The 14,904-nt window shown below is 41.8% G+C and overlaps 1 protein-coding gene across 2 annotated transcripts in view; it reads right to left on the bottom strand.

The window, feature by feature from the left end:
* Nucleotides 1-14,904, bottom strand: part of PHACTR3 (phosphatase and actin regulator 3) — a 114,104-nt gene that overhangs the window by 16,391 nt on the left and 82,809 nt on the right. For both annotated transcript variants that reach the window (XM_056354865.1, XM_056354866.1), the window contains exon 8: nt 13,175-13,328. In XM_056354865.1, the coding sequence (XP_056210840.1) occupies nt 13,175-13,328 (154 nt within the window). The remainder of the gene's footprint in view (nt 1-13,174; nt 13,329-14,904) is intronic.

Below are 14,904 nucleotides of genomic sequence, written 5' to 3'. Positions count from 1 at the left end.
CTAATTATGTGAGAGGATTCAAATGGAGGCAGCTTTACGGTAATCACTGTTTTCACCACCCGTGAAAGCCCTGCTGTATTTGACCTTTGGTTTCATAGTTCTCTCAGTGTGTGAGGAAGAAAGGCCAGATGCAGCTGGAGAGTAGAGCCTGCCTCTCAGTTCAAAGGCCTGCTGCAAAGCTCAGTGAAGATGCTGAGCACCCCTCCAACACCTTCAGGAGGCTTTTGCTTTCATACCTGTCTCAACATGCAGTTAAGAACTCTCAGAGGATGTTGTGGCACATTCCAGGACCGACATAACGTAAAGGGTTTCATCTTTTGTTGAGGTATTGGTTAATATACAAGAATTAATGCTCCTACATTAGGGTGTAAGTGTAATAGCTGTTTATTTCAGAACAGGAGCTTTCTCCTTTCCCTTCCATCTGCTCCTCCACTCGGTGGTTTAACAGAACTGCTAGATAGTGGATCTTTCCTGTTTGTAATAGAATTACAATATTTAGTCATTAGGGTGAGAAAAGTACAACTGATTATTCAGCCAAAGACATGCTCCGAGTGTGTAGTTTGATGAGTGTTTCTTTTGGTAGCAATGTCAGCATGAGCAGCATTACTGCTTGCTCTTGTTCCTGCTTTGCCTTACAGCTGGGAAAAGAACTGGTTTGGGGAATACACTCAAGCTAAAAATAGCTCAGCAAGAAAAACTGCTGAAAGAACATGCTCTTCAAAGAACAGTGCAAGTGGAGCATACTCCCGGTGCAACTCCTCTGCTGAAAGCCAATGAGGGCTCAAGGCTGTGTATTAAAATGTATGTGAAGGGTCTTCCAGCTGAAACCGCATGCTGATTATGATCTTGGTCACACTATGCAAGGCACTGAAAAAGGTTAATGAAGTTTCATTGCAAAGCAATAGGGGGGTTCTTTTTTTTTTTTTTTTTTCCTCTCCCCCCCCTCTTTTTTTTTCCCCCTCAGAAGCAGGAGTAGAACTCTGTAGCCCTGTGTGTGCCTTTTATTCCCCGCCCCCCCCCTCCACCGTGGGAAATGTTACATATTTCAGATTTGGGCAAATTGAGAACATTGTGGGTTTGATGCTTCAGGACAAGCAAACAAAAGGAATCATATAAATCCGAGGGGTTTAGTTCTATCCCATTATGTATGTATTACCATTATATTAGTTTAAATAAAGGCATCTGCTACTGCTGAAGTGATGCTAAAACCAACTTGGATAGTAACTGCTTGAGCAACAGTACCCCTAGTGAAACAGTTGCATACTCCTGGGTGCTTACTGGGTAATGATTTGTACAAAAAGAAAGGAAAGAAAAGAGAAGTTATGTTTTAACTTCACTGTATAAACAATACCTGACACAATGATCATGCTTGATCTCCTCCGGGGAGACTGAGGCTGTCTTGCCTGCCCCCCTTGAGCCCTGTAAGAAATGAAGTGTCTGCTTGCTCATGACTGAACTTCCTGGGCAGCCAAGAACACGATTTCAGCCACCACAGTCAGAGGGAACAGAGACAGGAGCACAGAAAGACATGCTAGTTTGGGCTGTAGCACTAGCTAAGTTTCAGAGTCCGTCACGTAGAGATACTGTACACGGATGCAACTGTCCCAAAATGTCCTGAATTCAGCAAGGATGCTCACTGTTGCACAGCTAGCGTTAAGATCCTGCAATACTGTCCGATTAACCTATAAACAGTTGCCCCTACCAACAAATACCACTGCAATGTACAGCTGTGGGATTTGGGTCACTGGAAGAAACCACAGCTGGATTTGCAGAGAGCAGACAAAGAAATATTGGTATGCATAGCTTGTCAGCAGAGGCAGGCTGACTAGATGTAAATTCTCCTCCACCCCCTCATTTAATGCAAAATGATTTGAGAATGGCCATTCTTGCCATGGATATAAGCTGCTGAGAGATTTCCCCGTGCAATGTGAGCTCTGGAGAATACACTTCTCTGTTTGCTGTAACCTATATTTGTATATAAGGGACCCTTTGGCAATCTGCAAGTCTGCAGTGACAAATAAACATCTGCAGGCATATTTGCCATTGCAAGGTGCTGCATAAAGCAATAGCAAGGATTTACCCCAGAGTTGGTGGTACCAAGCTGTGTGAGCCTACTAACCCAGCAGCTTCAAACCCTGGCAGGGAGAGGGCATGCAAACTGGTTGTAGTGTCAGGCTTTATGCCAAGGGACAGCTTTCTTAATTACTGAAGTAAATCAAGGGAAATGCAGTGCTATCTTGGCTTTGTGTAATCCCTAAAGAAAAAAAACCTAAATGGTAGTGATCCCTAAAGTTGCAAATGCTTCTGGGATAGAAAATCCCTGCTGGGACTGTGTATGACTGCACACCTGCTATCAAATTGCAGGAATCTCTCTGGGAACACTCTCCCTGGCAACACAACTACTTTCTAGTTCTCGCCTGTCACTCACCCACACAGCATCTCCAAAAGGATGGGATATCCCTGCCTTCAGATAGCATATCACCATCTGTTGTACTATTTTCTGTTTCTCTCATGCACGCTATTGTTAGCCCAGCATTTTTCAGCACAGAGCTAGACCAACAGCTTGCCCTCATGCTGTCATTAAAAAAGGCTGGCCAGAGCCACGCAGCCTTTGCCCACAGCATGCTCTGAATCCTGCTTCTTTACTGCATTCGTGTTTATTTAAATATTTTGCTTTTTTTCAAAATTTTTCTTGATGTTATCTGTTGATTTTCAATGCAAAGAGTGTTTCTGCTGTCAGCATGCAAAGTGAAATGAGAAATTCCATTGAAAACTCAAAGACTTGGCCCAAGCACTCCATAGGAATGTGTCTCCCCTGGTCTCAACGACAGGAATAATCATATATTTTGTAGTTATTTCACCAGCATGTCTCATAGTGCTCTGCAAAGCTGGTCTATATGGCTATCTCTGTTGTACAAAATAGGAAAACGTGGCAAAGTGTCTTGTGTGGAATACCAGAACTGCAGACCCTCCAGGGATTTATTCACTTCCCATGCAAATGGTATCTTAGTGATTCTGGTTTTCTTTCTTTTTAAATTGGGCTGTGTAAGGAGTATGACTTGTCACTTGATGCCACAAAGCGTGACACTGAGCATTATAGACAGGCTAACTTAGATGAAAATGCAAAGAGGATTTGAATTTTAAAATGTTACCCTCATATTCTGTCTCCTTTTCCCCAAAGCTTTTTGGGACCCTCCTTTTTAGGGTCTTCCATTTAGGATCCTGTGTTTAATTATGGTGGTATAAATCCAAACAGAGGTTGCTGGGAACTTTCAGTCAGGACAGAAGATCCTGAGCTTTTGAAATCAGAGTTCCTCAATTGAATAAAATGTAAGAATTTAATTATGTAACATTTCCTATTGACCTGAACATTTAGTATTGACATTGCTGCTATGATTTGTTGTGGTACAACATACATTGTCTTTTACTGTCAAAGTGCAAGGCTGCGACAGCAAACCTTTGTGAGGTCTCCATGTTCTTGCGAAAGGACTCAATTTCACCACATCTTTGTCTCTTTAAAGTTACTTTTGGTCTGCTGAGTGACTGCTAGGCTAAGGGTAAACTAAGCACAGCAATGTAAGCGGGCAGTGACTTTATCAAAGCTGGGACAAGCCTTGACTCTCTGCAAATGACCTCCATCATATGCGGGTTTTCCATGCTTTTGTAGCAAGTTTTTTCATTGCAGCTGATTCACAGCAAGTCACAGGTAATGCGGCATTGGAGTGCTGGCGTTCTAGTCCACCAGAAGTCCATGCTAACCCTGAGCTTCCTGCTTTGATCATCCCTGTAGACCTAAGCTTGTTATTTCCACATCTATCATTCCCTTTACCTTTTTCCTTTATGTTGTAAACAAGCTGCAAAAAGTTCTTTAAACTTGATTGCATGATGCCTATAAATATAACTTTCCTTACCACATTAGTACTGGTTTGTTAAACCTTTTCTTGAGAAGGAAGATTTTTCCCCTGTTGGGTGGTATTTGGAAGTACTGTAGCCACTCCCTGTGATAATTATAATTATCAAGGCTGCAGTGTAGCCTGGCCAGAGTATGGCTTTTGCAGGCACCCTCAAATTAGCCTGATCCTTTTGCAATAGACCAGCTGCTATGTGGAAAGACTGTTGTGAGATTCTGTCTTTTTATTTTTTTAACATGATTTCTGAAAAACTAGTGATGTATTAATTAATTCAGAATTTAATTTGCTTAATTAATGTGATTATCTCAAGCAAATGACAATGGTTGTTCAGCCATAAGCCATGTAGTCTTGATTTTGAGGGCTTTTTATCGACAGTGAGGCACTCATGTTTCTATTCAGCTGTTTGTCTCTTGGCTGAGTAGTATTTTGTGTAGTTTTAACAAAACAAAATAACTCCTATATTTGTATAACGTTGCACTAATTAGATTGAAGTAACCTGTCTCTAATGCAATTTAAGACTCAGATTTTACCAACATGCTGGTTCTTCAAGCAGGTGTGTTTCCCTGTTGCCTTGATACAGTCCTCTGCACAACTGGACTTGCAACAGGAAGAGGCCCTCAACCTCCAAAGGTGCTGTCTGTTTCTTTTTCATTTCACTGGATAAATACTTAAGCATGGATTGATAAATCTGGGAGTTCTCTTGGAAAAGATAGAAAATTAGTGCTTTCCAGGGGAAAAAACACTCACCAGAATCTGGAGAGGTCAAGGAAATGTGCTGGCTACTTGGATGAGTTAATTATGCTGAAAAACTAATACTGAAGCAAATTTGCAGTGCTCTGTTTGGCCCAAGTAGCTCCCAAGCCACACAAATAAACACAAAAACCCCCAGAAGACTTGATTATACAACTGCAGCTTGCCAGGTGGGCACAGGCAATGGAATAAAAAAGATTTAGCTAGAATACATTTTAATAATTTATTTGACTGTACAATATCTATTAAGTAGCAATTGATTAAAAAACAGTGACCTTCTGCTCTGACCTGTTTTCCCTCATTCCCTTCCCCTCCCTATTTTCTAAATATTTATTGCCTTCATTTTTCACCCCCCTTGCCTTCTCTGTTATTTCTGAAAGGCAGAAACTGTGCTAGACTGACCCAGATTTTCCTATATGAAAGCAGCAAGCCCAAGCCTCTGATTCCTGGGAGGAATTAAGATCTTGAATGAGCCAGGCAACAGAAGTTGTGCTCAAAGCTGCAGGAGAAGGAGCCTGTAGTAACTCTAACAATATTTGGAAGGCTAGCAACTGCACTGTATGAATTGCAGTTTCCTTAGATCACATGTGGTGAGCCAGCTCTTGGAACAGAGTCCAAAATCATGCGCGAGTTCTTCACGCAAAGGTGCAGATGACGCATCTGACAACACTGCCCCATAAATCAATGGTAACATACTGCTCCAGTGGTACCAGCCATATGCCCTTCAGGTACGGTGTGTGCCAATGTGACACTGAACAGTAAGAAAGCTCTGTCTCTTCCCTTCCCCAAACTAAAACCCACACTACGTATTTTGTGGGAAAAGTGATTTCTATCTGCTCAGGTATTCTGCAGGCAATTCACAGCAACAGTTACGGTGAAACTCGTTTATATCCAGTCTGCATATAAATTTGGTTAGGTTTAAAAGGAGAGCGGAGGAGAGAACCAACACAACACCTCTCCCTCTTTTGTTCTTATATGATTTCAAGTGGCAAGTCTGAAACTGGGTACATTAAAACTGAAAAACATGCAGCCATACCCCTTTCCGGTTGAGTTTTTGCTTATACCAGCTCATAGTCTTTCAAATACACACTGTTCATCCTATCATGCTTTTGTTTCAACTACAGTGAAGTGCTTGGCTTTAAGTGCATAAAACACTTTCCCTTAATTTCATCAACAGGTCTAAAGCAAAACCCCTGATCCTAAATAATCTCAGCAACACAGTGACCATCCTCACAAATGGTGAGGGCTGCCACCACGAATGCCTGAATCGTGGCTCAGCACTTGGGTTATCAGTAGCTCACAACTGCTACAGCACATTGTTCTGGTCAGGTTTTTGTCATAAACCAGCACAAATGGTTGTGACAATCAGAGCAGCTTACTCTGGTCCCTGTCGATTAAGCTCTGCAAATTGAATTATTTTTTTTCTGTAATTACTTGTGCTCCACATCCAAAGTAGCTTAAGGACCTGAATCATAATCCAGTATAAGATGAGACATTACAGAGCGTTATTGGCTTTCTGCAGATTTCCATTTTGGTTTATGACTGCTTGTCACTTCACAGGGCTGGGGCCCAGATCTTCAGGCATGTTAGATACCTGATTTCTGCAAGAGGGTCTGCACCTGACAACGTGCTGCTCTTTGTAAGCAGTTTGGCAGGGCAAAACAAGTGCACTATTTTCTTCCCTAAAAACTATTTTTCCTTATTTAATTACACTTCCTTTAGCAGTTTTCCTGCAAGTTTATTTACATAATTATGCTCCCTTGTGATACATTATACCTTTCTGAACCCTGATTTTTTTTATTTCTAGTTTCACATGTGCTATTTATGCTAAAAGACCTATTCGAGGAATTGAGTCAGTGTCCCAGAAAAGGCCCTGGATATTCCTCTTTGTGTTTATACCTGCTGCTTTGCTTTTCCCTTCCCTGCTGTGCACTGACCTGCTGCCCTTGCCTTTGCTGTGCTGTGGAAAACACATTTGATTACGAGTTCCCAGCACTGGAGCCAGGGAAGTAGAACAGAGTAGTGCAAGGAGTTAGTGTCTTCCCAGAAGACAATCTCTCAACTGTGCCTGAGACATGAAACTTTTTCTTGTCCCTGAGCAGAGGTAACTGTCCTCTGCAATGACACTTCCCCATGTTTGCACAAAGTAAATACAAAACATCTTCAACAGGAGGTGCATACTGAATCCTTAGCAAAACAAACCTGCACTGAGAGCAGCCTTGAGTCATGCGCATGTTGTTCAAATGAAAAACTAGCACACAGGACTAAGTCCTCTCTGTTGCAACCCTTTATAAATTCATTAGTATATTCAAAAATTCTTGCCAAATGTGCTGTGGACTGGTCTGAGACAGCAAATTGCACTTTCTGGTTCAGCTGCAGATCATGGCTCTTGCCCAGAGCTGATAGGGTGCTCCATAATTAATTGTGCATGCAGTGTGCTTCATTTTTGAAGCAAGCAAGCACCTCTGGTTAAAGAGCTTCTGTCCAGAGTGTCCTTTTGTGATTGCACACTCAAGGCAGTTAGGTTTGTTACTTGCTAGCCAAGGATTCACGTTAGTGAAGCTTGTTCTATTTTTGCTAGTGTAAGACCTGAAAGGGAGCAAAGGGTACCTTTCTCAGGAGCTCTTCAGTCCTTAAAAGAAAGGGACAGAGTAAAGGTATGACATGTACAGATGTACTTGAACCTCTCATAAGATGTGTTTTTGAGGCACACTGCAGCTATCTTGGACCTAAAAAGCCCTGTAAACAGGAGGCTAAACTGACTTATTGCTTGGAGACATTGACAAAACTTGAGCTTTCTCCCTTTCCTTCTGATTTTTATCCTTGAATAATGTCTCAGAATAACCCTGGTAGCAGACACTAAACCTCAGTCCCCTTGACTGTAAGGACAGTGCTGTCTGCCACTGGGTACAAAACAGGATTTCCAACTGTGTGTCACTTTCTGACACCAAGGAAGAGAATAGGGAATATTAATGCCTATGGGATCCAGACATCTAAATCCTGGAGGTGACTCCAAAAAATCTCAGTTATCACTTTGCACCTCCCCTATTCTTCCAACATCCCGCACCACCACCCCCCCTTTTTCTTTTCTGAAGCCTGAAAAGCTAAGCCCATAATGGAAAAGGGACAAAACATTAAAAAAATCCCAAATCCTTGCACAGCACCAGGTTTGGTTTAAAAAGCACTTGGACACTATGCAAGCTGTTAATAAAATACTGCAGCCACATGCAAATCCCCAACAGCAACCCCCCAGCTGGTCCCTGCTGCCAGCATCTTGTCTTGCTGTCTAGTACAGAGTGAGGAGAACGGGAGACTCCCTCGGCTTACACATACACCCACAGAATTAAATTGTGGTTCTATATATAGCTCCCATCTCATGTGAGGAGCTAAGGCTTTCACAGACGCCCATGCTGCACTCACTGGGGTTATTTTTAGCATCAGTGACAAGGTTACCTGGATAATTCCTGCCAAATAAGAATGAAATGCATTAAATTGTACACAGCTAATTAGCGGTGACAGCTGATCCTTTCTTTGGGCTTGCCCTTGCCTTTCTGTCTCTGGAATAAATCTGTGTCAAGTCTTCCCAGCCTTCTGAAATCAGGGCAGTTCCCTGATTTCTAGTTCAGTGAGTCAGAGTCTGAACACAGAGCTTCATCAATACCCCTCAATAATCTCCAGGTGAATTTAGGCTGCTTTCTAAACTGGGCCCAGTTCAGTATGTAGTTAATTTCTGCATTAGGGGTATCAGTAGTTTGTCATCCCGTGTCTGTCTGGTGTCCTGTCCCCCCCTCTTTGGTTAATATCAAATAAAATGTTCCCCAAGGTTCTGTGGATTAAACCCAGTTTTCCACTGAACCTCTCAGTTTGGAGGGCTGATGCCTTTTCAGCAAGCAAAGCTGCCCTGAGACATTTCTGTCAGGAAGTGCCACTGGATGTGCCATTCTTGGGAAACAGGGCACAGCTTTTGTTCTGTCAATAGGTAAAATTTTCCTTTGAGATTGCTGTGTGTTGAACTGTCATGCTTTATGCTTTTAGGTGGCGAATCTGAAGTGCTGTTTTCTTAGTATTCGGTCTTCAGCAGCACTGTGAACTTCACGCTCTGTTACATGAGGTTGAGGTACAAACCAGGGTCTAATTTGGGTGTGCATTTAGCTAGTCTGCAGTTTCTGGGCAAGTCAACTTGAAAATGCCTTTCCAAGAACCTCAGGGCAGCACTACAACTGCAGATTTCCAGATGTGGTAAAGTACTGAATAAAGATACCTCCTTTTCACTTTACATTGCCAGGAAACCTTGCCCCAGCATGATCTGCTTACCCATGCCAAGATTTTCAATATGGTAAAGATCAGCTTTAGGTTCTTGAGTTTTGGTTCTGCTCTGTGTCCACAAAACCATGATTCTTCCTGCCCGACTCCTTTGATGCCTACATTTCTGTATCTGAATTCCTGTCTCTGTAATCTTTTAAGTGCCGCTTAATGCATCACGTCTACTTATGCAAATATCCAGGGAGGTGATACAGAAAATGAAGTGAAAATTAAAAGTATAATATTTTCTGGGAATACATGTTTTCATTGAAACATTAAGTAATAATGGAGCATCTTTAACTGTGGTTATACATACTTGAGAAGCACCAGCCACCCAGGCAGTTCAAACATTAACTTTTTAAACAGTCAGATATCGAATTTAATTAAACAACCTTTTCCTGCGTCACTCTTTCAGTCTAGCAGCTACTTTACTCCCCCATGTTTCAGCTTAAACCCCTTCTAGAACAAAGTAAGTCTGTAAGGCAGAAAGCAGTTATCGCAAATAATCGTACTTGCAAATGTCTTTTCTGCCTCTTGACACAAAGAACTCTCAATTCAGTGAATTCCATTGAGGGCTTATTATCTGCACTCTGAACACATAATAATGGGAACCAAGACCTGTTGGGAGCCCTGTTGCCTAATGCAAAATAGAATATTGCAAGTGCACAACATGGCCCGGGGCACTGGGGATGGATGAATTAGTAAGAGAAGCACTGCTGGAAAGGGAAATCTGAGGAAAATGGAATATTGCCATTTTGGATGGAGGAGGAGGGAGAAGTGCATGTTTCCACGGCAACAAGTGGTAGACTAAATTGGCTGGGAGCATGAAATACGGGAAAAACACTTTCCAAATGCAGTAATGCACATAAACGAATACTTGAATCTGTACTTGTGCTGCTGTCAGTCAGTAATAAATCTGAAATCAGTGGACTAGCACTGCTGTAAAAGTAGTGGCCCAAAAGGTATAACAGAATTCCTCAGTCTCTCTTTTGAGATGGAATGAGTAGGAAAGTGAAGAAAAATAGGGGTTTTAGCTTTGACTGCATAAACACTCATCAGCATGATAGCAGAGTCGATTTTCTCAGCAGGTTCGTAACTGCTGTTAGAAACGTATTACAACTAAAACAATTTAAAAAATACAGTGGTTTTAAAAAAATATTATTCTTTCGTCTACCATTTTTGAAGTTACATAGACCCTATTATTCAGTATATTTTGCACATTATATGTCAGCGCAGCTTTCCCTCCAGAGTGCAGAGCTAAGTTACGATAGTTGTGGGACTAAGGCAATTTGCTAGACAGCTATAGACTTCCAAATCCCTACAAATGTGCTGAAAAATATTGACACTTGAAAACAACTGCCTGCTTACCTGCTATTCTTATGCAGACAGCCATTGAATAACTACTCACTAATCTGCCTGTACATTATTCTTTTGTGCTAAAGTGCAGGTCTATAGCCTGATGGTAGGTGTGGGTTCATAACTGAGCCAGCAAGTCCCATTGCTTTTATCAAAGTGTTACTAGTGCAGCAGCATGCTCTTACCTGCATAGGTAGTGGCAAAATCATACAGAGAACAAACATTGGATCCCATTTTCTTTTCAGTACTTCACACCTGAACACTGAGAAGTACATTCGTAGTGATAAACTTTCAAGTTGTCACAAAAAGAATATGCTGCACAACAGTAAAATGAATTTAAAGACCTCAGAATCTCATCCAAGAATTTCACTCTTCTCGGAGTGATTACATTTCCATGATACTGCCAGGTTATGCTCTGAGTGGGGACTCTGGGGTGGTGTGGGTTTTGTGGGGCGAGACCTAGTCAGTCCTAGTCAGAAACTCTGGAGGGCTATCTCTAGGGGTTTGACTCTGCCTTTACCAGTGCCTGTTTTTACTTTGGGATTGGGTGGGGTTTTTTTTGACTCATACTTGCTTTTCCTGGTGTAAATATTTTCCTGCATGCATGCACCACCTGAGCTTGTTTGCACGGTTATGTTCTATTCTAGTGGATGAGTTAAGAGCTGAGCTCTGCCAGGGCACACATGCGCTGGAAGTTGTGTGGGAGACTGCTTCCAATCTGTTTTGCCATTCCTGGCTATTCCAGCAATCTCTGCACCGTCTGTTCCCTGAAATGCACTGAATCTTCCACGTTCCAGGAGGAAGGAGCCTAAATGAAAGCCTGTCTTCCAGCACTTGGAACAAAGATGGCTTTTAGCCATCCTCTAGGCATTACCAATGCGACTAATGGCCTGCACCACAGATTGCTCTGTAAGACCACAGCAGACTGTACGGAGGCTTCCTTCACTGAAATTACCAATAGACAGTACATTTCCTGGCTTCTAGTAATGACTAGCCCTTGTCTTCACCAGCACAGCAGTTTTCTTTTTAAATCCTTGTACTGACACTTGATTTTAGGTATGCCTCCTTTAAAATAATTCATTGGGCTCATTATTAAGCAAGCTAAATGGTAAATTAAAAGAAAGGGATAAAACCTGTAGTTAGACCATCTGAAGCTGCAATTCTGTTAGATCTTTCACACTAAGAAATAATAAGTCAGGCTATATTGAAAAGAGGTGTGACCTTCTAGGCATTTCAGCAATGTGAGGGTGGCTGGATATGAGATAATCTCACTCAGTGAATACTCTGTGATGGTTGAATTTGGTTTTAGGGATGCAGTGGGGTGGAAACCATTTTTGTGTATTTTAAAGCCATGAAATTAGGTTCCTGACCTATAAAGATGTTTCACGAGCAATTGACAGGCTGAAATACTGGAATTAACTATATTGGAGTGCAGCTTGAAATATTTCCCTGAAGTGAATACACAAGGCTTGCAAGGTCAAGATGATCAATGTCAAGGTCCATGACAGTTGCATAGAAATGTTCCTTCCTAAGATGATGGGTATTAATGTGGCACATCTGTGATTTGCTCTGTCTGTAATTTTTTGAACTTAATGTAAATTGTAATGGGATATTTTCTACTTCTATGGGATGTACATATTTTTTGTGACAAGGACTGTCATCTGCGCTGTCTTGTGCAGTCACTGGCACAATGCACTGTTCTTTAGGTGTGAAGTGCTACCATGCTACAAAGAATAAATGGCAATCACTGATACTGGAGGAAGGTGATTATCTCCAGTGTTGCAGGGATTCATGAAGTGCACCCCAAATCTCATCTGTGTTCACTCAGCAGCTTGTTTCTTAGCTGAAAGCAAGTGTGGTGATGACAGTGATGTTCTCCTGCATAAACTCTGGGCCATTAGGGCTGGTGCTCTGATCCATGTATGCTTCTCTTTCCCTGTCCCCTGAGGTAGAGTTTAATCAAATGCACATACATGAATGAGCTAGCCTAAATATCAATAAATGTTTCTTTCAGGAGAGGCTTGAGATATTTAATATTTAATAAGCCTTGAAAATGAACTTCAATTCATGTTTCTCAATTTGATTCCAAGCATTTTGGTGGTGAGCAGTGCTCACTGTCCCAGTGTGGGCAGGCGCAGCACAGATTATTTAACAATCCACTTTGTCTCATCTAAAATATTCATGTTTGCAGATAGCCAAATGTAGCTCCTAAAAAAACACACACAAAAACCAAATGGTGCAGTCTGAGTCTCTCAGTTACCTTAAATCTTTGCTTTAGGCTACATGCCACAGTAATGCTATTTGTCTCATAGCTCTACCCTGTTGCCCTGGTTACTGATGAAAACCAGACCATCCCTGCTGCTGAACTTAACACAAACACCTCACCCATGGGAGGGCAATGCTGCTGAAGCTGCTTCTTCCTGAAAGCCACCAATGCATATATGCAGCTATAACAATTGCCTTTATCCTCAAATTCAGTTATTGCTGACAAAGCAAAATCTGGTTAATAAATAATTATATTATTATTTTTAGGATAATAAATTTTATTTATTATCCTTTCTGGAGGACCTCTAAAACTTGTTTACATCAGTGGAGCTGCAGGTACATTTGGCAGAATTTTGTCTCCCACATTGACATCTCTCTTGTTTTCTAATGAAATCAAGGGAATCCTGACTGAACTGGGAGTTAAGATTTTTTTTTCGTATGGCTGATTGACAGCTAAAAATGTGCTCTATTAGTTTGTGTATGATTCAGTGCAGGAAATTAACTTGGTGGGTGACAGTGTCTCATCTGATAGTACTGAGAGGATGCTCCATCATAAAGGGAGGTTCCTCCCTGTTCTTAGGTAGACTTACTTTGAGAGTTTCATTTCAATTTGCTGCCGGATTTCCTGTCTTTCCTCATCTGTCCTCCTTGGGAAAATATTCCTGTCTTCCAGCTCCTGCTTACTTGGTCTGTTTCGTAGTTTTACTGCCAGCAGTTCTTTCTTGCATTTTCTTGGCAAAGTACCTGGGATATGCATTGAGAGGAAAGCTATTAGAAAGACAGCTCCTGGAGATGAAACATGAACATATGAAGAGCAGGAAACCCACAGGCTGACAGTGATCTGTATGTTAACGTGCAATGAGCAGTTGTACACGTTAATATAAGTAAGTAGCACTACAGTTATGCAGGGCTTTGACACAAAACTGCTTCCAAATGGCGAAGGATCATATTCTTCTGTTATCTTTGTTATCCATTATAAGGAAGCAGTGCTCTCGGGTGAAAATTACTTGCAGCTGACACATTCACATCACTAGTTTAGAAGTCAAAGGCTGTGCATCTTGCTTCAGTCTTCTGAGCATCCCTGTAGTCCAGAGCAATCCTCCTTTCCTGAACCATGTAGTGGTTCCTTTGCAGAAGGACTGGATTGCTCAGTTTCAGGAGTGGCCAGGACATGCACACATTCCTCTCCGAGTCACTAGGTATAATGAGGAATAGGTAATGGTAACTGAAGCAATCGAAGTTGTTGCTTGGAATGTGTGCCTATATGCACGCACACACATGCACATACATATAGTAAATGTCATTCTGGTTTTCTGGCATTAGAAAATCAGAATTGTTATCAGACACCGTGTGTAACAAACACTGATTGTAAGCCATTCTGTATGTTTACATTCTGTCCAGCGTGACAGTGAGTCGTAACAGAATTTCATTTAGCAATCAATACTATACTGTTGACATTCAGCCTTTCCCTCTGAAGAGAGCAGGGGCAAATACTACAAGGCATAAAAGAAAAGGCCAGGTTTTATGATGACCTGCAGAATGCAGTCAATTTAGTTGGGCATTTGGGCATGAAGAGGCACAAATACATACTGTGATTGCATGACCTGTCGTGCTTATTTTAAAAACATGGTAACACATGTTTTCCATCAAACCACGCAACCTAAAACATTGCCATTACAAAAGAACAGTTCTTAGGAGAACATGAAGTGACTGTTTTGAGTAGGAGTATACAGCTCTTCAGTGTGCTGGATGCTGAGTCCTTGATGCTGCCCCTCCGATGACATTAGAAACATCCTTTCATTCTTACTGGAGGGAACTGTGTTTGAGCTTAGGTGTTCCTCTATCTCTGGTGTAACTCTTTAGACTTCATCAGGCTAAACAAATGAAAATTGGACTCCTGAGCTTACAAAACCATTTTGCCATGTGTTTGGAAGGGTACGCAATAAAATGGCTGTAAATTAGAAAGCCATCTTTATTTTCAAATGCAGACTGAAAGTCTGAGGTGATGTCCATATTTTATGAGGGGCAGCTTTCTTGTGATGGGGGGGGAAAGAACAGAGAAGTGCTATTTAAACCAGTGAGCTGCTGAGTCATACTGGTAGGACTGCAGCCTTCCAGCAGTCATGTCACAGGTAGGTTGTAAGCAAGTCTGGTTTCAGCTGGGATAGAGTTAATTTTCTTCTTGGTGGCTAATGCAGTGCTGTGTTTTGGATTTGGTGTGGGAACAGTGTTGATAACACGCTGATGTTTTCAGTTGTTGCTGGTTGGTGTTTGTACTGGGTCGGGGACTTTTCGGTTTCTCAGGCCGTGCTGGTGGGAG

This window comes from Falco biarmicus, chromosome 10, assembly GCF_023638135.1.
Source record: "Falco biarmicus isolate bFalBia1 chromosome 10, bFalBia1.pri, whole genome shotgun sequence".
NCBI classification, from domain to species: domain Eukaryota; kingdom Metazoa; phylum Chordata; class Aves; order Falconiformes; family Falconidae; genus Falco; species Falco biarmicus.
The sequence above is the reverse complement of the archived record's forward strand: the minus strand, read 5'-3'. Positions and strand labels throughout refer to the sequence as shown.